The 25,400-nt window shown below is 34.6% G+C and overlaps 2 protein-coding genes across 5 annotated transcripts in view; one reads left to right on the top strand and one right to left on the bottom strand.

Annotated features, from left to right (window-relative positions):
* Nucleotides 1–25,400, top strand: part of LOC118183879 (arrestin domain-containing protein 2-like) — a 390,857-nt gene that overhangs the window by 127,404 nt on the left and 238,053 nt on the right. The gene's annotated exons all lie outside the window — the stretch shown is intronic.
* Nucleotides 1–25,400, bottom strand: part of LOC118195264 (uncharacterized) — a 57,677-nt gene that overhangs the window by 3,637 nt on the left and 28,640 nt on the right. For 2 of the 4 annotated variants that reach the window (XM_035366529.2, XM_085810345.1), the window contains exon 3: nucleotides 7,811–7,919. The exons of 1 other annotated variant lie outside the window; for it this stretch is intronic. In XM_035366529.2, coding sequence (XP_035222420.1) covers nucleotides 7,811–7,919 — 109 coding nt within the window. Of the gene's footprint in view, nucleotides 1–7,739; nucleotides 7,920–25,400 lie in introns of all 4 variants that reach the window. One more of the 4 variants, XM_035366531.2, reaches the window with a different exon arrangement.

The raw sequence follows: 25,400 nt of genomic DNA, 5'->3' as shown, positions 1-25,400 counted from the left end.
TACAGCAAAGCCTCGACAGCTATCTGCCTAAGGGGAGGTATGCCTTCGTAGAAGACTTTCTAAAGGAAACTGGCTCGTATACACATTACACATCGGGAAAACCACGAAAACGCCCATGCAGCCGGCCCGTTCGCGGGTTCGAAACTCCGATCGAACTATCGGTGTGCAGCGACTTTACCGTTCGGCCGCTGGTGGGCATCCTCAGACATGAGATCTTACCTTCAATACAGATTTCTAAACAGTTGTTTCTCGAGTGTTACGTTTCGATGCAACATAATAGCTCATCTTTATATTTGAAATGTAATTCATCTCTAATGAGATGAATTCCATTTGAAACTATAGAATGCAATGAGATGAGTATTTATAAAGCTGTAATATCACTTATAAGCTCACTTCACTCACTTTTATAAAAGTTCATAAGTGAGCTTTTATACAGCTGTATTATAACTTCATAATAATATACGCTCTTTATTTTTAAATAATATATATAAGCAACATAATTTAAATATATAATATCATACAATTAATACAAACTACGCATAATGGCATGTAATAATTTTAAAATGCATGTAAAAATGTTGTAAAACTAGAGAGATTAATTCGTTTGTGAAGAACGTTTTACGTGTTTTAACATATATTTCTAACTTTTAAGAGGAATTAAAATTCCCTCTTAAATTTATGGATAAAGCAATAGACTGCAAGAATGTGTTTAAAATAGTATATAAGAACCTTTAAAAATCAGTGAAACGCAAAAATTTCTTTCCTTCTATGTATTACCTCACTTCCAGAAAATTCTCTTTTTATTTTACAACTTCGTTTCAGCGCTATATGTTTAAGATACTCAAAACTCAGAAAATGGCTTTTCATTTTACATTTAATTTAACACATACAGGATTAATCATACATTTCCCTTTCGTTTTTCTTCCACCTCTTTTCTTTTTTATCCGAATTTTTGCGAATGAATTGGGTTTAGCATTAGTTTAAAGAGATCGTAACAAGCAAATCAATAGAAATGCTTCTTTGTGTCCCCTCATTCAGTAATCAACTTCTCCAATTTTTGGAAAACGTCCAAAAACTTAAATATCTGCCATAAAAAAAGATAAAGTAACAAACATATTACGCTGGACGGATATGACGTAAGCTGAAAGAAAAATTCAACATAATCCTTTTTCTTCTTTTTTACCAGTTTTAAGAAAGGAGGAAAAGAGAGTTTTAAAAAAAGTAGGAATTCTTTCAACAGAGCTGAAAGTGAAATTTGAAATTCTTTTTTCTTAACTTTCCGTTTTCTCTATTCAGCAGAAAACGTTATCATTTAATTGGTTCTACCCGTTCTAGTAAAACACATTTATTATCCAAATGCTCTTTTTGACATTGAAAGAGAAATAAATGGGTTTTAAATAACTTAAAGGAGAGAGGATTTAGGAAAAATTGGAGTTGCTTCGTTCAAAGGTCTTGTTAGCATTTTATCGGTCCTAATTCATGAATTTTAATTGCAGGATGCATTCCTAACCTTTAAGGGAAAATACGACATAAAAATTTTAAATTTTTGACTAAAAAATAAAGTAGATTGAGACGATTCTAAAAATATACAATTTATGCAGGTTTCGAAATTTTAAAAGACAGAAATCTTTCATTAAAAAATGCAAACGATCACTAGGAAGTCCACCAGTTTAGAAGGGGCAAATGTCTGGTAGGATTACAATAAAGTCATATCAGCTGGTAAAACGTTATGTTCATAAAGATTCTTTGTCAGAACCTGTTGTATTAGCTATTAAAAGTGTGTTTATAAGTCTCTCTGGCAAAAATCTATCGTCAAAGTGCATTCATGGAAGAACTCAAAACCCGAATGAAAGTTTTAATAATTGCATCTGGACACACATACCAAAAACTGTTTTTGTGAGTTTCATCATATTAACATTAGATTCGTTAGATGCGATATGTTTTAATGATGGTGCACAAAGCGAAAATAAAGTAATGAAATTATTAGGAATACAACCAGGATTTTGTAAAGTCTTTGCGAAAAATAGATCGTGATAGAATTCGTGAGGCACATCTCGCTTTCTAAAACGGCAGAAAGAAATAAAAATTAATAAAAGAACAACAACTTGATGTAGAAATGTCAAATCAAGATTATTGTTGTGTAGGAAAATATTAAAATGATTTTTATATAAACTATTAGTGCTTAAATAGTTTTTTTTTTTTCAGTTTTTCTCAAAATGTGGTTTTTTTTTTAATCTTTTGGTACACTTTTCTTAAACTCTATTCAGCTTGGAAGGTTTAAATTTCCCACTATTGTTTATCTTAACTATTTCTTTGAAATAATGCAAGATAATGTACCATCATTTGTTTAGGATATATTAAAAATTTAATACTATTTTTATATGATTTTCAAAACATTATACTAATTTATTTTTAATATTTTTTTCTTTTTAAGTAAAATGTAAAATACTGCATATTATTCTTAAATGATATTTTTTAACCATCATGCAACATTTGAAGACGTTTGGTGCAGTATTCTTTAAGAAAAGTGAACAAACTAGCACACTGTAATAAAAGATTCGGCAAAGGTAAGAGAAATTAAACAACTAGTAGTTTTTAAAAACATTAGGTTTTTAATTTACATTTTATATGTTTTATATAACCTACAATCTGTCTATTTTAAATGAAAACAAAAATCTAGAGTACAAGTTTATTTTGAGAAAAGTTAACCCTAATAACTTTTGTCTCGAGATAGTTGCATTTCGCCTGTCGAGATGTCACATGTCCCCTTAACCTGAAATAATTATAACCTAAAATACGAATCATCTTAACGTCTTGTCCACCAGTCGCCTAATTACTGAGTACTGGTATTCGACCCGGGTTCGGACCCAGGCGAACGGGCAGGTGAAGCAATGACTTCGGTTACTGTTATGTAAACTTTTTATTGTTGGTTTGTACTTTTGTATTTACCTTGTCATTGGAAATCAAAAAATATATATGTAGAAAAAATCTAGAAATACATTTAATGGCTGAAAACATAGAAGATAAACCGGAGAATATGAAAAATTTATTATTAATAATCAATTTTTGTTTAGGTATATATACTGCGCTGCTGTTGTGTGAAGACTTAAGAATTCGTATGTCCATCTTCCTTTTAAAATCTCATTGGAGAAAATATGAAGACTCATTACTTTTTCTCTGCTTTTTGCTTATTATGTTAGGTCATGTTTCGGCAGTCTTACACCAAGAGCTAGTAATTAAACCATCTTCCTGGTAACTGTTCAATTTTTTTATTCCTACATGCTTTACTATAACTAATTGTGCTTTGTCCTTTTTCAGTCCATTCACCAAATTTCATCTCCAAGAACTGTGACTAGAAATTATCCGAAGGAATATACTAAGATTACGTTCAGCGGCTCGGAGGGTTTAAACGATTATCATTATAATTGCTTATATATACCAGAATTTTGCTGCATACACATTCAACCATAATGATGAAGAAAATATCGAACACCAAGGATTATTTCCGAATAGCATGCTTGTAGATTCATCACATATAGTACTCATATTCCATATAAAGGTATCGAATTGTCGGGAGTGCACAGCCATTAGGCTCCGGCTTATCGGACTTTATGGGACTCACTTTTGCCGCATATGTAAACCAATAATTTACTATCTGTAATTTTAGTTTGCATAGCTATCATAAATATGATTAAAAAGAGAAAATTTCTAGTCAGAGATTCAGAAAAAAAAACTTCTGCAAATAATGCTTTTTAAGATAAGATTTGAATTACGGCAAACAATGGAAAGGTTTGGTATGTTTTAGTTTAGTTTATTACGGCAAAATACGCTAGGGCTACCTGCCTAAGGGTAGGAATGCCTTCGTAGAGGACGTTCTAAGGGAATTGCTCATATCCTCGTTACACATATAGAAAATCATGAAAACGCCCATTTAGCCAGCTCGTTCGCCTAGATTCGAACCCAGGTCAGAACTATCAGTGTTCAGCGATTTTATCACTCGGCCGCTGTTGGGTTGCAAATAACGCAAAGGCTAGCTACCGGCCTAAAAGAAGGATCAACTTTGCGGTGGATTTTCTAAGGGAAATCGGCCCATACTAGTGTTATACAGAGAGAAAATGCGTTTTCTGGAATACAGATTTTATATGATATTTAAAAATAAATTGATGCAATGATATCACAGCAATGCTTAATATATTAACGTAGAAATCGTTTTCTAAATTGATATTTTATTTTTTTTGTTAGTTGTGAGTACAAATATTTCGCTCTTCACTTTATACAACCCCTGAATATGATTTCCAATTTTAAGAGGGAACCTCGGTCGATTTTGTCGTATGGAAACCAGACGTTCTGCATTTTAATTTTTATAATGAGTAAAAAGTTTCCTAAGTATAGGAATTTATATTTGTATAGGGACTTATAATTGGGACAACATATAAAAAGTTTAATTTCGTAATTTTTACAAAAAAAAAAAAAAAAATTAGAAATGCCAAAACATGAATATTTGTGTCGCTTGCAACACTTTTGTGTTTGGAAATATACAGAAGCTGTTCGCATATTTTTTGACGATTTTGCTTTGCTATTAAAAACGTCGTCTGCGTGGAAATATGTTTTTTAACTGAAACTATATTTTTGAAAAAATGAATTATCGTCTTCTACTTGAAGCATTTGTTTCCATGCAAAATGGCATGGAATTAGCATGGAACTATGTGCTCTTTTGCAAAGAAAATTATTCGTATTGAGTTATTACAAAACGCCGTGAAAGCCATGGTTTTTTTATATCTAAAGCTACAATACGTAAAATTGTCAACAAAAAATTAAAAAACGCCAAAGTTTGCCTTCAAGTGGAAAATCGTTCCAAATAAGGAAAAAACAGGATGTTTCGAATATTGCAAAGGTACGATGTTAAAAGAAAATCCCCTAGCAAAGAACAATATCAAAATCATTAAAATGCCTAGTGTCAAATATGCAAAGTGATTGATGCTGATTTCAATCCTAAAAAGGCGAAAAAAGATAATGTGCATGGTCTTTCCCTACGTCATATCGTCGAACACAGAACGTGCTGCAGTATTCTTTATGAGAAACATTTACCCGCACTGAAATGGGAAATTTTTGCCTCAACAGATCAACCTTGGGTGTATTTAAATGACTGCAATAAAAAGAGATCCATTTATTTTCATCAAACAGAAGAAAAAAACCTTAAAATATGGTTCACAGAACCTAAAGAAAGTTTTTCAAAGGTATTTATGATTGTTACTGGTTTATATATATATATATATATATATAACGGCACATTAAAAAGAAAGAGAGTGGAGAAAAATGTTAAGATCAACTCCACATAATTTCAGCAACATATTTTGTTCTCTGTTTTCAAATTTGAAACATCTTTTCTTTCCCCACAGTGCCATCAATCAGTAGAACTGCATCAAGACAAAACAAGCAGCCGCACTTCAAAATCCACTGTTAACTTCCTGGAAAAAATGAAATAAAAAGCGGGTATCAAATCCATACCCTTCACTCATATTATTTTCTTTCTCTTCCCCCCTTTTCTGTTCATACCATTCTTTCTTTTTCTTCCCCTCCCCCTTTTATGGTATTAGGTTATGGTTTTATGGTATTTTATGGTATCAAAATCGTAAAAAACAACCTTATATTTAGCGTAGGTATAATGATATATATATATATCATTATACCTACGCTAAATATAAGGTTGTTTTTTACGATTTTGATTGTCACATTAGCGTGTTTCTCTTCTAGTCTATTTTATGGTATGTTTATATATATATAAACGTTTTGTTCAGTTGATTACTGTGGGAAATGTTATGTCATGATATTCCCTAATCCCCTACTGTATGACGTATGCATTGCGTCAGCATGTGTTTCCCGCCTTCGGGAGAAGACGAGGTTTATCTGGCGAGCGGAGCAGACGTCGCTCGATCGCTCGTATACCATTTTCATTAATTGTAATCCTAATTTAATCTATATTTGTAAATAGTAATAAATGTGTGTTATCAACTATGGTCGTTGCCTTTCCCCACATTACGGCAAAGCACACAAGGGCATCTACCAAAAGGGAAGGGCGCCTTCGTGGAATACTGTTTAAAGGAAACTGCTCTTATATACGTTGCACTTGGTGCAAACCACTTTCATTCGCCGGGATTTGAAGCCCGGACTGAAGTACCAATGTTCAGCGACTTCACTCCTCGGCCTCTGGTGAGCTTAAAAGCAAAATAACACCACACCAAAAAGAGCACATCAGAACTGCTCAAAAAAACATATAATGTTGAATGTTTTCTACTGTTGACGTGTTGTGAATGGTGAAGTTTTATCAACCCCTGAGGTAACAAAATGTATTATTTGAATGTTTTCAAGTGCTTCAGTGAAGCAGTTCGTAAAACCGACATGAAATTTAGAAGGATTGCTCTTGGTTTTTGTACCAAGAAAATGCACTTGTTGTCTGTAGTGGTCTCTACAGTTCTGTACTGTTTTAGTAAATTTCTATCTCAAGAATTCAACAAACATGGTTACGAGAGTTCCATATTTCTCCGATACAATAAGAGTTTGGTCTTTGCACGACTGAAACTAATCTTTAGTGTCTCTTTATAAATCTATTGATGAAATAAAAGAAATACGTGCAAGTGCTGAAGGGGGTTTCACAAATGTGATTTAAAAGCATGTTTCGAGGATTGGAAAAGCAGAAGCGTTATACAGGGTAATTCTAGATTGATTTTACAAATTAAGAGGGGTGATAGTACTCATCCAGATGAGCAATAATTATCATAGAACATAGGGTAGCATTCCACTTTGAGAGGCAAAAAAGAGGAATATTAGAATTCCAACATGAACTTACAACAGGAGAGTGAATGAATGAGACCAAACGTTGCGCAATGAGTTTACTGAAAAACTCACATAGACTGCACAAAATGGATAAAATCGAATTAATTCGAGCTCAGACTTTGATGGCAAACATTCAAATGCGCATTGGTTGACAAAGTCTCAACTTCGCAAACGATTGCAACAAGTTAATTATCTACATTATTAGGAGGAAATTATCTATTAGGGGGGAACACTGCTACCTTGATATCAAGTATTAAGGTAACAGTTCTTTTTCCCTTCTCCGTCTTCTATCCTGACCTCCTAGACTTACTGTGCTGCGCTTATTCTACATGAAAGGCCCTTCTCTGGGACACGAAGTTCTGACAGCCGGAACACAGCATGAATTTTTCATGCTAATCTCGGCATACAGCGGAAGTTGGAGTTAGCTGATAATATTCAGCCCTTGATTAGATAATTAACTTGTTGCAATCGTTTGGGAGGTTGAGACCTTGTCAACCGAAGATGTGCATTTGAGTATTTTCCTTCAAAGTCTGAGCTCAAATTAACACTCGAGAGCCAAGTTTTCGGTTTTATCCGTTTTGGGCACTCTCTGTGAGTCTTTCACTAAACTGATGTGCAACTTTTGATCTTGTTCATTTGCTCTCCCAATACTGTTTAAGATCAGGTTGGAATTCTAATATTTCTCTTTTCTGCCTCTCAGAGTGGAATGCAAACCATTTTTATGGTAATGATTGCTCATCTGGATGAGTACTACCTCCTCTCTTAATTTGTAAAAACAATTTAGAATCACACTGTATAACAGAAGAGGACCACTGTTAAAAGTATATAACAAATAATATGAAATCTTTCATTTCATGTAGTCATTCTCGATACATCTTGATTACAGCAGTTTATGTATTTCATACCTTGATTGATTGTCATTGATACTTGAGAAATTCTTTCGAATTGCTAGAAATGCACACATCATCAGTCTTACCGTTCTTCTTCGGGATTTCTCCAATGACGACCACAGACTGACTTGGATCTTGAGCATTAGATGGTTCTGTAGCTTGGTCAGTTAACCGGACATTTCTAGCAGTATTTTGCTTAATATGAAAAATACACTCATTAGTGACATTGTTATGAATGATCTAGATGTAATGATGATGGTAACATTAGTAATTAGATGTAATGATGATGGTAACATTAGTGATTAGATGTAATGATAATAGCAATATTGACATTAGTAATACCCATTAAAGATAGTGATACATTAAAGATTTCATATTCATTTTTATTTATCGGAGAGATTAAAATGATAATTGCACTAAATAGAAGACGCACTGATGGCAATTTTTTAATACTTGAACTAATTCAGTATGCAGTAATAATACACTTAATTTGAAAAATGAATGCGGAATCAACAAATACTTTACTTAATCAATTATTAAACATCTGGTTTTTAATCATACTCTTATTAAAACAATGGTTTCCAATGTAGCTTTTTTAAGCTGAATATAAAAAAAAAATATTCCCATTACATTGCTTCAAAGTAAAAAGGTGTTTATAGAAACCTTCATTCTGAAATTATCTGTTCCGGAAATCTCGTGTACGGCTAACGGCAAAATTTGGCTTGAGACTTTTTTTTTAAGCAGCATAAATGGCTGTTATCTTCGTTACCATTGTAAACCTCTTTTCATACGACACTTAAAAGATGTTAGAAGAAGGTGGATAAGAGCTTTTCTTTTATAAATATTTATTCTAGACGTATACTTTCAACTAAAGTTTCTTTCAATTAGGTACAAAATTTTATGGAAGCAGCCTCATAGCTGCGAATGGGAAAAGTTCTAAAAAATCGATACCGACAGAGTGTTACGAATTTTGTACATATATAGATAACTTTGGTGAAATTTTATGTGAAACTGTTGCAGTCTTCTGCATAATGTAGCATGAAAATCTAGAGAGAGGAGACTCTAGAAAATCTAGAGAGAGAAAAATAAAAATACAGGGGTAAGTCTATTTAACATTGAGTGAACGGCTATCGCCAAGCTGGCAACGGTTTTGGCGACTAATTGTCGTTACCAAATTTGGCAAGAAATCGCCAAAAGTTGCCAAACTTAGTGATAGTTTGGACCGGTCCCTGTGCGACCGTAATAGGTATTATTATTGAATAACTGTAATTGACATCAGATGCAACTGCAACCGTACCCACATGCCTTCCAATAATTTCAGGAAGTACTAGAGATTTCTCGGCGGCCGGGGGGTAAACTATATAAAGCCGGACAGAATATGTGCTCTTGGTTGTAGCTATGGGTTGTTAGTTCCGCGGAGCACTGAAATATATCTGGGTTAGCTCCCTCTTTAAATGCGCATTGCATTGCGTTGTGTTTAACGTTCTTAGAAGTTTGAAGCGTAACTACTAATTATACTTTGTGATACTGTGAACACTTGTACGAGTATTTCTGTGGAAAGTTCCAGAATTCTGAAGTGTTTCTTTTAATAAAATAAATTTTATCAACCTATCTTCGAACCTGTGTGCATTCAATCTATTACGAACCCGTACTCGCACTTCTATCAGTAAAATATCCTAATATAGTTCGATTAGTTAACGAAAATTTCCATGCTTGTACGTATGAAAAATTCGTAGGAATACATAAAAGCAAATATGCAGACTTAGGTCATATTTCTGTGGCTATTACTCCCACGTAATTGAAGATTTTGGAGAACAAACTTCGAATGGCCTTACAAAATTGAAAGCTGCTCCCTTACTAAAATAATGGTTCGGCCTTTGATAAAATATCATTTATTCCGCAAGCCTCCAAAATCAGTATTATATTCGTTTCAATAAATTATATTTACACGTGAAATTATAGATAATTTTGATTTGTTTGTAATTAAAAAATAATGAAAGTTTCAGAAATTGAATATTTTACTCTAAGATATTCCAGTTATTGTTTGAACTTACAGAACTTTCAGCCACATTGTGCATACAATTTGCTATCCTCACTATAGATACATAATTCTAGATCTTACTTCGAGAAACTTTGTAACAAAAATAATAAGACAGTTCTATGAAGAATAAGACAGTTTGATATGATGAACAGTTCAGAATTAAATTTATTATATTATGGTAAAGTATACTAGGGTCATCTACGGACGTCTACGGAGGAGAATAAAATTTATTGGTTAGGTTTAATTAATTGACGCAAAGAAACTCGAGAATTATTAGTTTATCCGTTTATACCTTCGTGGAGGGCCTTTAAGGTAAACTGGCTCATATCTACGTTGCGTATGACGAAACACTTGAGAGCTATTCATGCAGCTAGCCTGTTGCTGAATTCGAACGAAGTCAAAATACCAGCGCTCAGCCACTTCGGCCGCTGGTGGGGTTGGATTCATTGAACTATGGCAAAGTGAACTAGGTCTATTTACAGAAGAAATGCCATCGTGAAGCAGAAATTAAGCTTATATTCCTATTACATATGCGTAAAACACTAGAAAGAAGAACACTCCCAGATTGTTTACAGAGATTTGAACCTAGAAGAAAGGCTTGAACTACAAGTGTTCATATCAGTGATCCCCATACAATAAACTATTTATTTAATGAGAAAGCTTCGCAAGCAGCGGCGCCATTAGAATGTGGGTAAATCCATTACTGCATGAAAAGAGTGCAGAAACCTAGAAGAAGTAAGAGAGTTATAGAACCATTATTCACGGACGACAGCATATCGATTGGTTTTGAATGCTTTCAAAACGTAGCTTGCTAGCCAACAAAGTGAGGATCTTGAAAGCTTTGTTCTTTTATTTCGTCACTAAATAAAAATTTCCATAACTATTAGCATTTAACTTATGATTATTCAACCTTCGGGTGATACTTTTTCTACCTTTTTATGTTGCGGATAATTTTTCAACTATTTTCATTTCTAATTATCAATAGAGATTCCCTGCATTAACGAGGCCAACCGGCTGCCGACTAGATGAGACCGCTGAAAACTGCTAATGCCTGTTTGTATTCAAATTTCAGCCAACGGGCAAATTTTGCGGGGGATTTCAGAGTTTTCTCTGAATGTAACGTAAATACAATCCAGTTTACTTTAGAAAGTTCTCCATGAGGACAACTCTCCTTTTAACGTCCCTCTGGAACGCTTGATATTAAAACCAAATAAACTGTAATAATTCTTGAGAATGTTTGTTGTTGACAAGAAATAATACATTCCTACTGTGGACCAGCTCGAGCTGTATTTTTTAAATGTTACTCACAAGTTTGCCTATTTGCTTACAGATTTATGCTAACCACGCAGAGGTCAGAGTCTCATACTTCGTAGTCAGGGGAATAGCGTTTTCATGAATATTACAAAAGAATCTGGGATCTGAGAGAAAGAAACAGGCGTGCTCTTTTCCCTCTCGTGCTGCAACGAAGATGCCAAATATGTGCTTCTATTTCTAAAATGTTGCAAATATTTCTGTACATAATAAAGACACATCTAATTTAAAAATACAGTCTTGCCTTTTTGTTTGGCTACACCAGAAAGAACAAAAAATAAATAAATAAAAAAAGAGTGTATATTATTGAATAACACATTTAAAAATCAATGTAATTAAAAACTTCTACATAAATTAAAACTGACGTGAGCTATAAAATTTTATGACAGAGCTGATTTAAAAACAAAAAAGTATACTTAAAACCTCAAAAAATCTGAAATTAAAAATGTTTAAAATTCAAACAAAAAACGTTACAAAAATAGTTGAAAAAATCATGATTTTGATATATTCTGGTATGAATGATTATTATTTTATTTCAATATGATAAATAATTTGATTCACCCGAATCGCAATGCAGTATTACATTACATGTACCATTATCGTTTAAAATTAACGCTAAATTTACGTTAAATGAACGCTTGACGTTAAATACACGTACAATTAAATATATGTTTTGCGATGGGATTACAAAGAGCGCATACAGATTGGCAATTATTAGAACTAAATTTGATTAAGGTAATTTTATATATTTAACTGCTGCTTCTTTATTGCAATAAAATTTAAATGTGAACTCAAGCTGGGGATGGATTATAATTAGAGACGGTTTTTCCCCTTCCCCGAAAACATTTGTACTGTTGCCCAAAGAGATAGAGATCCGTTCAACCAAAGTTTATTTTGTTAAGTAAAAATAGGAGCATGAAAAACACTTTCCATTTAAAGGAGAGTTCAAACTAAAATGGTATATTGCACATAATAGAATGGAAGCATGTAAATGTCAAATTTAAAATAAGGTCAAAACTAATCTTAGAATTGATTCTGGTTATACACTGAAGTGACAAAAGTCATGGGATACCTCCTAATATTTTGTCGGTCATTCTTTTGCCCGGCGAAGTGCAGCAACTCGACGTGGCATGGACTCAACAAGTCGTTTTAAGTCCCCTGCAGGAATATTGAGCCATGCTGCCTCTAGAGACGTCCATAATTGTGAAAGTGTTGACGGTGCGGGGTTTGGGGCACGAACTGACCTCTCGATGATGTCCCATAAATGTTCGATGGGATTCATGTCGGGCGATCTAGGTGGCCAGATCATTCGTGGGAATTGTCCAGAATGTTCTTCTAATTAATCGCGAACAATTGTGGCCCGGTGACATGGCGCATTGTCATCCATAAAAATCCCATCGTTGTTTGACTGCGTGAAGTCTATGAATGGCTGTAAGTGATCTCCAAGTAGCTGAAGGTATCCATTTCCAGTCAATGATCGGTTCAGTTGCACCAGAGGACCGAGTCCATGCCATGTAAAAACAGCCCAGACCATTATGGAACCACCACCAGCTTGAACAGTGCCTTGTTGACAACTTGGGTCCATGGCTTCGTGGGGTCTGCGTCACACTCGAACCCTACCATCAGCTCTTACCAACTGAAATCGTGACTCATCTGACCAAGCCACGGTTCTCCATTCGTTTAGGAACGAACCGATATGCTCACGAGCCCACGAGAGTCGCTGCAGGCGATTTCGTGCTGTCAGTAAAGGCACTCGTGTCGGTCTTCTGCTGGCATAGCCCAAGGAAGACAAATTTTGCCGCACTGTCCTATCGGACACGTCCCTCGTACGTCCCACATTGATTTCTGCCGTTATTTGACGCAGTGTTGCTTGTCTGTGAACATTGACAACTCTACGCAGACGTCGCTGGTCTCGGTCGTTAAGTGCAGGTGGTCGGCCACTGCGCTTTCCATGGTGGGATGTTATGCCTGAAATTAGATACACTGTATCGGCACACTCTTGACACTGTGGATCTCGGAATGTTGAATTCCCTAACGATATCCGAAATGGAATGATCCATGCGTCTAGCTCCAACTACCATTCCGCGTTCAAAGTCTGTTAATTCTCGTCGTGCGGCCATAATCACGTCAAAGCCTCTTCACATGAATAACTTGAACACAAATGAAAGCCCTGCCAAAGCACTTCGCATTTATACATTTTCTACGCGATACTACTGCCATCTGTACATTTGCATATTGCTATCCCATGACTTTTGGCACTTCAGTGTATAGTGTTTTACTACAGTGTAAGCATTTGGAGAGAAAGTAAAACATCCCTTTGGCGCAACGAACAAAAGTATTCAGCCAAATTGAATGGCAAAATATTTTTGCTTCTTGAGGAATCGTAACCCCATGTCTTCAATGACTTTGTTGCATTCTGCTCAGGATTATGAACTAAATTCGAATTAAGCAAAGAATTTTAGCAAAAGCATACATTTTACCGGCTAGAAATGAAAATTCTCGATGCCATGAAGCTGTTCTAAAGTAACTAAATTATTACTAAACACAAGAATACATTTTACTGAGGGATAGAGAAGTACGAGCAGCTGTTGCATATTAAGCATATCATATTATGAATCAAAAGGCTGACCAATGGCAGAGTGAATAAAATTGCTGAACATTGGATTTCATCTGCATGGGTGTTTCCGTGGTTTTCCTTACGTGTAATTAACAATGCAATGGAATGGAATTTTCCCTTAGAAAATTCTTCAACAAGGCCTCTTTTCTGTTGGACATAAGCTATATTCGCATACAAATTAATTTAACCTAACGTACACACACAAAAGTAATGCTTTCAAGTACAAGTATTTTCTCGAATTCTGATAAATTATATACAACTCTGAAATAAAACATACAGTTCATCTATCGACAACTTTATCGTTACCATATGTGTATAAAACCTTAACAAGCTGGTATGATAGAGAGCGTAAGTTAACTACTGTACTATGTCAACGGGTTTAAGACAATATCCTGGAAGAGATATATATTTCTGAATGAAGAATCTTCGCGAAATGAAGATACTTAAAATTCGTCCACCCGAGAGTCTTTTGAAAAGGTGGTGGTAAACAATGTGCAGAATTCTCGAATTTCCTGTGCTGAGTACAGAATTCTTAAATTTCCTGGTGTGTTTTTGATCCAAAATAAAATAAACCAGGGCATAAATCTATCCCCTGTCATTTCTGGTACTCATAATCCCTAGCTAAAGTTATATATACAGTCTCATAATTATTTAAGCTCTTGCCCATATCTGGATACAGTATTAGTCAAAAGTGAAATAGTCTCTGGACAAGGGATTAAGAATAAAGCCATATACAAAGTAACCTAAACGAAACAAAGAATATATATGTTAACAACTCGACAATTAACTACAAGGGAAGATTATTAGTAGCCGCCGGTGTTTAGTTTTTGCTCTTACTAAAACGTCCAGCTAATCCATTTAATTACAGAAACTAATAATTTCAACAAATAGCTAGAATAAATGTCGCTTGCAGAAACTACGATAAAAAAGAAGTATGACAAGAGAATATGACGAACGCTGTAACTCTCAAGATCTGACAGCAAGAAAGATTTTGGATAAAATATTAGTGCTGGTGCAAGGATGTACGAAGATTGATGAATTATTGCTTGAATAATGGAAAAGTCGAAAGCGCTATTGGATGCCGGAATCGACTTCATGTGCTTCAGATCGGGGGGGGGGGGCTTTGAATGAAAATTTATACGCAGCTGAAGCGGCGTTGCATAGTTCGAAATGAACTTCGTAACATACAGAAAGTTATCTTCCCCCCCATATATATATATATATGCAAAACTAGAGGGTACAAATTCTGAGATCGATGAAACCGATTTCGTGATCGAAAGGAATGTGATGCTGATTTTGACATTTTATTTGCTCCAGTACATTAACTTAGAAGCTAATAATATGAAGCTCCCATAGGAATTAAGAAACAGGGTTTATCTCCAAATATTTAAGTTTATGAAAACTTGTAATATAGTTTAAATTGGGAAAAGGCAGTTTTTAAAAGATTCTTAGACAGTTAGCTTAGTACAGTAGCTTATACAGTTATTCAGTTAGTATAGCTGTCTACAGACTTTAGTCTAGCTAGCTAATGTACTTAGTTTTGTAGTTTCATAAAGAAAATGCAGTATATTCATTCTCATACAATAAAACCCTATTTCGATTGAAAATTAGATTTTGTGGATGAACCAATGGAAAAATCCAAAACCATCCTTTACTTCGAATTTGTAGCTCTGAATATTAAGCCATGATCACTACATATAAGCCATACCCGTTGCTGTGTCATAATATCCCCAGATTTTATTATCCAACATACTTCAAAGCACTATGTGTAATAAAATAAATATTAGTCTCTTCAGTTTATACGTCAGCATGTAACTCATACCCGCGGTTATTATTTAAAAATGCATGATACGCGTATGGAACCTATATTCTCATTTTAAGTATTGCTACTGTTAACGCTGATTTTCCTCCATGCGTAATAAGGTAATAATTGCTTTCTTGCATATTTTTAATTAAAACATAATAATTTAACTAGCAACATCTGTTGAAATAATGTAGTTGATGTAGTTGACTAATTAAAGAAAAGCATTCCAATTCTGCGTGTCTAAAAGCATGTATGACTCTGTGGATAACTTTCTAAGGACAATAGACTTTCTTTTACCCTGCGCAGTGTAGAAAAATTATTTGCATAAACTAATTCAGATGCCGATAAAATCAATTGGTCGCGATTGTAGCTACCGTACTGACGATTTTGAATAACGCGTTTCAAAGTCCGGGACAAGTACAGGAGGTTCAAGTGGATACTATGAACCTATGCCACAAAATATTCGTTAAGTCCATTTCTTTACGTATGAGATATGGTTCACATGTTTGATTACGTCCACGTGTAAGACACGATGTCAAGAGATTTGCGTTTTATATATGAATATGACCAAAACCCACAGAAATTGTTGCGATACTGCTGTTTGGTCCGTATTCTTTGAGGAAAAGGTGAATCATAAACATTGCTATTCAATATTTTACCATTTCTTCGGACAACCTCCGAAAGGCTAGATCGTCTACTTTGGCTTCAACAAAATGTGCTACTGCGAAGACAGCTAACAATGCTAAGAAGCTTCTGGAAGAAACTTTCGAAGAAAGTTAGCATAACTAAAAACGTATAATTATTCCGCTTCCTGGATCTTAACTCCTCTAGGCTATTTCTGCTATTAATAACTAAGTTTTCAGTGTGTTCTGATTTCCCATGCACCTTTAATGAAGTAAAAATTGTAAAACCAGAATTATAAAACACAAGATATATCTCGAAAAAACGTGCAGAAAACGTTCGCAAGTAAAATTAAATGTGCTCTACTTTCTGGTTGAACGTGGACATCACATCCAACGAATTCCAACTTCAAATTGACTGATTTCTTTAAATGAAACAGCCTAAACTTTGCATCTGCCAAAACTCCTTCCTTGTGTTAGTTGAAAGGGGTGAAAGTGTGGAGTATCATATTGGTCTTCCTGTATCGTTAACCTTTCAGGTCTTTCTAATAAATGAATTTTAACTAATTCCAATCCCAAGAAAAGGAACAGTTTACTAAAGTCTTTCTCATATCCGGTATTTGAATTCAAATCAAAGCGTTCAGTGATCAGCTTGTCTTAACCATTTATATCACCGTGCCTAACCATTCGTATTCGGTGGTCTCGTTCAAATTAGATTAAAAGATCTATGGAAATCAAGCGGCATTTTTAAGTCCTTTGTAAGCTAATTATGCCTGTTTCTCTTAATATAAATTTGTTTAGATTATTTATGCATCATAACACTTTCTAGCGACATTAGGTCTCCTTTCGATGTTCCAGACAAGTGATATAGGCGGCAGTGAAAACAGCTATGTAACCTTAATTCAATCCAATTTAGAACAAATCGCAGACCAAGCCTAGACGTCTCGACATAAGGTGGAGGGGGGAGACAAACTGTCTTTGTATAAATTCACTAAACCACCCCTTTTGCCTTGGGCATCCTCATGAATGCTGCATACAGATCATTTTGAGGTCTCCCGGCAAATTCCTATTCACAATAGTAGAACTGATCGAGTGAAGGCTTAGTTTAAACCTGCCGAATTTTATTATTATTATTATAACATAAGCTCTTAAATGAAGGTCTGCATAATTTGATCCTGAAAGATCCTCAGAAATAAAATCTGTGATGAAAATCTTTAGAAATCATTCCAATCTAAATTCATAAAAGTTGTATTTGATTCCCACCCCAGATTCGGGACTAGCTAATGAATGATATCCCCATTTCACTCGTTAGCTAAATACCTAATTTCTAAATTTTTGCGCTACTAACCAATAACACATACATGATATAAAATTCAACAGAGTTTGTTAATTAATTTTAAATGGTTCTCCTAGAAATTGTATCATGACTTAATTTGATGTAAATTCATTATTATCCAATGTTCCAGTGAAAGGCAGGCTTAATTGCCTAAAACACTAGGCTTCCGGAGTTTTATTTCTCAAGCATCGAAACTGGTGAGTTAATTTACCTTTATCTGAAACGAACACATGTATTTTCTAAGGTAAGTGTCACCACTAAGGGATTAGCCTTGCGAAGACCTCTCAGTACTATTCTTCGTAACATCTATGTGGTTTTTTATGAATCGAAATTATTTAAAATATTAAAGTTCGCAGTTTGGTTCCGCTACTTTTGCTTTGTTTGAAGGTAATGAAAAGATTTAAATAAAGTTCTCACAAAAATGAATTTCATTGATTCTGTTCACTTTTGATCTTAAAATATCCAGTTTCCTTCCGTTCCTCGACGTTTTGATCACTCGTAATATAACATACGAATAGTATGTATCCTTAACCTACGCTTTCCACCTCACTTCAGGTCCCGAATTTCCACGGAACAAACGTCAGCGTCACTTTATTCTTTCGTTTTCGTGCATTTCTAAGTTTACACCTACAGATTAGTTCTTGAATCACAGGTCAACAATTTAAGAACATTTGCAAGTAACAGAAGTTTATTACCTCGTGTGTAAGCGGTTAAAAAATTTTCGTCTCAACGCAGTAAAAATCATTCTGTTGTTTTGAGTAACTGCTAGAAGTCAATAGCCATTCCTTTCATTCTATCGATTAGTTACAAAATAGCATGTATTTTACAAAAGTTTAACATTCGTATCGCTTTTTCTCCTGCTAATAAAATTCACAGTTCGATACTCAAAAGGTCCCAATCTAGATACGAACTCCTGAGTTATCTACAATACTCTTTACCATTATGGCTTAATATACATCTGTGAGACTAAGACAGCCATGAAATTTCGCACTAAACAACGGTTAGGAACATATATTAGGAAAAAATGAACTCATAAATCCTTTATTGCCCCAACACTGCTAGTAAACAAATCATATTCTTCTTTATCTGCAGCGCAAATTATTCAAGAAACATCTTCCGTCGGCGAATTTTTCCTAGATTTCCTAGAGGCGTTCTAGATTCATAAAATAAATTTAATTCTGGTTAATGATGTCAATTTTAATCCGTCTTTACCTTCAGCTTCTAAAAACATTATTTTATAACTGTTTCCATTTTTGTGATACCTAGATGGCGCCAGTGGATGTATTTCCTCTTCTTTCGCTAGAAGTAGCCGAATCTTTTGTCTGCTGTAATCGCCCCTTGAGCACGTGTTTCTCCTCCGTCGTTTTCAATCCTGCAGTTGAAGAAGGAAGTTATATTTAACTTTCGAAACTATAGCCCAGTAAATTAACATATGTTACGCAAATTCCTGTTGCTGTAGTATATGCAGCATTTGTTTCAAGACACTTTGTAGCTAGAAGTACTTGATCTACTATCAGTATTTTGCAAATTAAAAAATTTTGAATATCCATGTAAAGTTCTGATTTACTAAATGACTTGGTTTGCATTAAGAAGTCTTCAACGTAGACATCCTTCTCATAGCCCTCGGATGCCGTGCCATATTCAAGCAAACTTTTCAGCACTTCGTTGTTATTCACACGGCAAAATGAAATTCGATATACAGTGGAACCTTAGATCCTGAATTCGTTAATTCATGAACATTTCGGTTTATGAACAAATTATGTTAAAAGGTCTCAGATGACGAACGGTGTCTCGAGTTGCGAACACTCAAGTCAGCAGCAAATGATTTTGAATGATATTTTGAGGTAAACTACATACATACTTAACAATCCGGAATTTCTGAAAACATTATTTTAATATTTTCCTTTGCTTAGCTTTCATTAGCAAAAACTAGCATCAAGTGATATTCAGGAACATGCATTTGGCCTGAAGGAAATTACGGCCAGATTAGGTAGCGAGCAGAGACTTTCAGCGCTTGGACGCTTATGACATTTTTTGTTAGCTATGATAGTGTGCCCCGTGAAGGTGCACTTCCATAGATGGTTAGTGCAGTGGGACGATACCACTTTTGCTGCTCCCTGCACTTGTTTCTGTCTGTCTATGTGTCTAGGAAAAAGCAGGACTAAAAGTTTAACAAATGAAGACATTGAGAAGTTACTAGAAAACCAGAAAATTGGGCTGAAGAAAAACCACAGCCACGAGATCTTCAGAAGCAGCAACAGAAAGCGATTGCGTAAGGAATGTCTTCAGAGCAGAAAGGAAAAATGGGATCCTAGATCTCTGACCCGCAAAATTCGTACTCGTATAATGTAAATTTTTGACGAAATGATATCACTCTGATAAAGCAGTAAAAGTATTTTCAATGACAATGCCAAGTTCAACTTTAAAACCATCACAAAACGTACCCAATAACAAATCACATTGCACAAATTTTGAATGAAACAGAAGCTCAGAAAAAAGCTCAAGTTTTGGGAAATTTGCATTCCTCCTTACGTCTGCACGGTGCTAAAAAGGAAGAGAAATGCAGCTTTTGTCTTAATGCAGCTATATTTAATACCTACCTAAGTCCGTCTGGTGTGGTTATCCCATGCGTTTATTCTTGTGGCTATCATCGTGGTTTTAGATACGGCTCTAGCCATCGTGGTGCGACGTTCGGATGCACAGAACACTGATGTGGCTGTAGCTGTCGAAGATAAGAACGGGAGTATGAATCCCTCAGAGTATGAAATTCAATCTAGACCATACCGACAGCATAACGATGCATGGATATAATGCTAAGTGGACCCGATAGATAGGGCGCAGCAATTGTCTTGATTAATTTAACACCTATTTTTCTCATCATGTACTTTCATATGTCATAAGCTGACATACGTTGCTCATCTGTACGTTTAAGTGTAAGGAAAGATTCAATTAAAATCTTGTTATATAATTTAATCCAGCGTTCTCTATGGAGCACAAAATTCTATTACGCAGCCTAACACCCAACATCAAACAAAGCAGAGTGACGTCAGAGACAAATAAAAGATACTTTCCTAAAATCAGTTAACTGAACTTTTATGGAAGGGAATTTCGCATTCAAACAGTAACATATTTCTCATCATTTTCCACTTGAGCCGCCCATTGTCATTCATATAGGTAGAATAAAATTTAAATATGTTTCCGCCTGTTTTATCTGTTTAATATCACGTTCATGTTTTTTTTGTTTCATATTTAATAACTTCTCTTCGTTTTAATTTATGGATTTGTGAACAAAGGAGTGTTGTACAGTTCAACTAAGCAATCCTCTATGGTCAGGAAAGGAATAATCCCTTTAAGATTTACATTCTATGGAAAAGAACGTTTTGGCTTAGGTTTACAAACATTTCGGTTGACTAAATGAATTAAATTCATACGCCGAGGTTTTACTGTATTTAAATGCAAAAGTGCCGCTTTGCAATTTCTAGAATTCATTCTTGTTGGTATACTTGTCCAAGACTTTAAAAAAACAAAACTGAGGCCATCCTTAGCTGTTAGAATCCTTGCGTCGTTGTAGTTACTTTTGTTATGCATGCGACACGGCAGATTGGCATATTTTTTTATTAGTTGCCAGTCCTTACTGCGAAATATTTTAGAATTGTCTTTTGAGTTGTAATTGTGCACTGCTTATCCCTGCAGCAAACTGAGCCACACAGAAAAATTGTTACGTGCTTCTTAATAATTCGTGTCCTTATTTTAGCTTAATTTTATATTCAGTTTACATAATTTATAAAACAAATTGTACATAATTAAAATTTACATTTCCAAAGTCTCTATGGGTGGCACTGTTATCATATTGGTTTCAAATTTTGTAAGAATATATTTGAAAGAAAAAGAATTATATTTCTAAATGAAAAATAAAGTAATTCCAAAAAGTGGTGCTAATGAATTAGCTTAGATAGAAAAGAGCAACACAGAAAATCGAAATACTTATTAATTATATAAAAGCTATTTTTCTTCTTTTGCTATAATCTCAAATCTCAATTTCAAATTTCAGCAACATATACGAATATTTTTTACAGATGTTTTTCATATGAAGCATTACGTTTGCTTTCTTTATCCACTGCAATGCAATGTAATGTAAAATCAACACCGCCTATGTTTCTCTTAAGCCAAAACATTTAAAGGAATTCTTATCTTACAAATACCACTTTATTTGTAAAATCGTGGCAAATTATTTTTCTACTTCTAAAAAGAGTCTGAAACAATTGCTTCACTATGAGTACAATGCTGATTGCAGAATCTATACACTAATATTGCAGAAACTTAGGCATTATTTGGTACTGCAAAAGATATGAAAGAACATTGACTATTAGAAGAACGACAGAACAACATCTACGCTATCGAATTCCTTAATAAAATTTTGAAACTCTGCTGTAAACTGACTATACGTAGCTAAATGGAAAAGCTTACTGAAAACACGCAGTTCGACCCTCGCCCCAATGTCAGTAAAGAGGGTCGCTGCGTTAAGATTTTTGTCGGAATTTTCTTCATATGTAATATTAATACCAGCCTAGTTTCCTCATAATAATATCTGCAAAGGGCATCCTTCAACTTAGTCAGATATGCGCTTGTGTATTTTGCAGTGATCAACTACAGGAACTGACAGTTATAAAACTCTTCCAAGACATTCTTTAGCTCTGGAGTATTCGTGCGAAATTTGAAACTGTTATAATCAATAAATCCCCATAAAAGTGTCTTGAAATGTGACTTTCAGTAATATTCATTCTATAAATATTATTTACACTGATGTCCAAATGTTAAGCAACAAAGGAAACAATTACAATATTCAGTGAAAGATACAAGATGTAACTATAGAATAAGCTCACTTAACTGGCGTATGCGTGGGGAAACTAGCCCGCAGAACAAATTTTGCAAACCTACATTTTTATCAAAGAAATGTGTTAGCTATTAAAATGGTATGTATTTGCGGAACCTAAATCTCCTTGAAAACAAGCTTTTTTGAGTGACGCTAAATAACGGGAGGTAGCATGGTGTATCGAAAGCTACCAGTGAAGGTCAAAAGTAAGCTAAAACCCAAAGCGAGCTGTTCTGTTAACTACCGCCTATGAAACTGGTATCAAAATGCAGCAAATTGCGTTAAGTAGACTTCAGATACGCTAAAGTTGACCGCTTTCTCTGTAAGCACAACGCCACAAGTCGATCATTGTACATTAACTTGTTTCCAATCTTGCAGCATCTACAAGAATGTATATATTTATGCAAATTATTTCCGAAAGGTTATATCCGTATGAGCTATGAGCAGACGACCAATGATTTATGTCCCGCTGACACCTCTGCACGGCGATTCCCATTTAAACTGGCTTAGACATCCTCTCAAATGGCTCCTCAACAATGTAGTATAGTACTGCTTGTGGATGACTCATAGTTTGGTCATGGCTGATCTGCAGATTGTGTGAAATTCTTTATCATGTCAATAATTTTTTGGTACTTTTCCGTTTCGCCGGCGCAAATCTCGCCAAGCAGACTTTATTGGCGACAACATACAGTATACACATAAAAAATATTTAAAAAAATTTAGTTCTAAGAATTCTTTTAATTTCTTCATAAACATTTTAATATCGCTTAAATCTTTATAAAAAGCCAATAAATAAAGACAATAAATTTGTAAAAAGACATTAATTTAAGAATTTACTATGCTTTCAAGGTTCAACATCCTAATTCGCCGGTTTATATCACGTGACCCCAAGCAGTCTCATCTCACGTAAACTACTCTACAAAAATCTAATGCTCTCAGTAATTATCTACATTAATTTCAAGTTAAATCTTAATTTGGAACACAAGTTTAAATGCAAGAAATATTTCAATGCGTACGAATAGCTTACTCAGAAATTATGTAAAACTGCAGTGCTTTACTTCGCTAATGTATCCTTATTATAATTGATGAATTTAACCTTTGACTTTACCTTTTCTATATTTTCGGCTTCGGGTAAGAGCTGTGATTGCATCCTAATTGACTTAATTACCGAAAATGGCCTTAGACATAAAACTGAACTATCTGATAAAAATTCTATGTAATTATAGTATGCCAGTATTGACAGAAACAATCAATCTGATAAGAAAAAGCTGCGACTTGTTTTGAAAATGTGGCATAAAAGGTTACCAGCGAGAATATTCCGTTTGCATCGGTTGTACTATTATTGGCGACTTTATCGCTTGCGCCGGCAAAACGGAAAATTACCAATTTTTTATTTACGAAATTCTCGTACGAGACGGTTTAATGCTTTGGACAGAGACTGTTGTGAGCAGCCGCACTGATATCTTCACTCGTAGAAATGTTACACAGAACAGTATACAAGTCCCTGCTAATTATGTTCGTCCATTTCTTGTAAACTTATGTCCCGATATACGCTTATTATGAATGCTTAAACAGTCATATTATATATCAGAATTTAGAATTTATTATCGGACACATTCCATCATGTAGTCTGGCCACCGGGATCCACGTACAATGCCCTTGTGACTTGAAGCCCACGTACAATGTATGCTTCGAAAACGTTTATTTTGTTTAACTCTCTCCACATATTTTAATGAGCTAAGGATACGCCTAATTCACGAATAGTCACAAATATCCCAAACTGCCATACATGATCTGGCAGGAATCAAAATTGTCGGTATGTGTTCCCAGCAGATGCCAGCACATTTCGTATTAAGTAGATATCAAAAAAGAAATTTTCTCAAATAATAAATCCTACTTTGTTTACTGCTATTATTATTATTATTTTTTTTTAATTTCCCCTTGTTGGTGGTTTTTGTTATATTCGAAACTTCCAATGTATCCGATTAATAGGCGTAGTAAAAATATAAAGGAAATTCTTTGCTACGCCAAGCCATTGTTCCGTACAAGGTAAGCAATAGAAATCTCTTTTATTAATGACACTAATGTCGTAACTGCTTATATCGAAATGATACTGTTATATCCAAACATTAAGCAACAAAGTTAAAGAAGCGGATTAAAAAAAACGTGCTTAATATCGTGTAATTCCGTACGTGCCAGGAGAGCAGAAATTCAAAACTTCAAATGTTTTGAGACAACTCTCAAAATCCCCAAGGCCTATAAATTCTTTTAAAAACAAAACTAAAAAGCATAAATTGGAAAATAAATAATAGCTCACATTCATTCCACTGCCATTCTTCACATTCTTCTACTGCCATTTTAAGAATCATGTCAAATTATGTTTAAACTGCCGAAGCATTCGTGGTAAATCTCATGCAGTACTACCACAAAAAAGCCCAAGCTGTTTAAAAAATTGTTTCATGGAAGCATTTGCATCTTGTATTCAAAAGTTTCATATTCTTTAGGCGAAACCAGTTTGCCGTCCAAAGAGACTTTCGTCTCCCGAAACGAATGAAACTCAAACTGGAAATACAAAACGAATTTCATCAGCCATGGAATTGATCTGCGCATGTATGCAAAATACATGCATCCAACATTGAAACAACTCAAAAGAAACTAGTATTTCCTTCCACTGGGAGCAGAACAAGAAACGTTAATCTAAATGAGCTTTATATTTGATGTCTATTATATGAATAAACTTTGTCTATGCATCGCGATAATTTTCTGCAAATTTACTCGCTTTCCAAATATAACATTCTTGAAAGAACCGTTACTCTTAAACGGATTTGGAATTCCTTTAAAAGCCGAAACTATGCCATTTAGCACAGGTGATCACTTTTACAAAACGACAAGAGGAGAAGACATAAAATATTAAATAGGGCGTAGTCGGGCGGAGGAAAGCTCTGTAAAAATACCCATGCTGCTCAGAAGAGCGTTGAATAATTCATTTGTTAACTGAAAGCACGCTGCTGTTGCCATTTTATATTTGAAAATTGTGCCGAGTTGGGCGGAAACAAGATGCGAGTAAATTTTAA

This window comes from Stegodyphus dumicola, chromosome 2, assembly GCF_044657685.1.
Source record: "Stegodyphus dumicola isolate Sdum_Otavi_A_Nest chromosome 2, ASM4465768v1".
In the NCBI taxonomy this organism is placed as follows: Eukaryota; Metazoa; Arthropoda; class Arachnida; order Araneae; family Eresidae; genus Stegodyphus; species Stegodyphus dumicola.
This window is presented reverse-complemented; position numbering and strand designations above follow the sequence as displayed.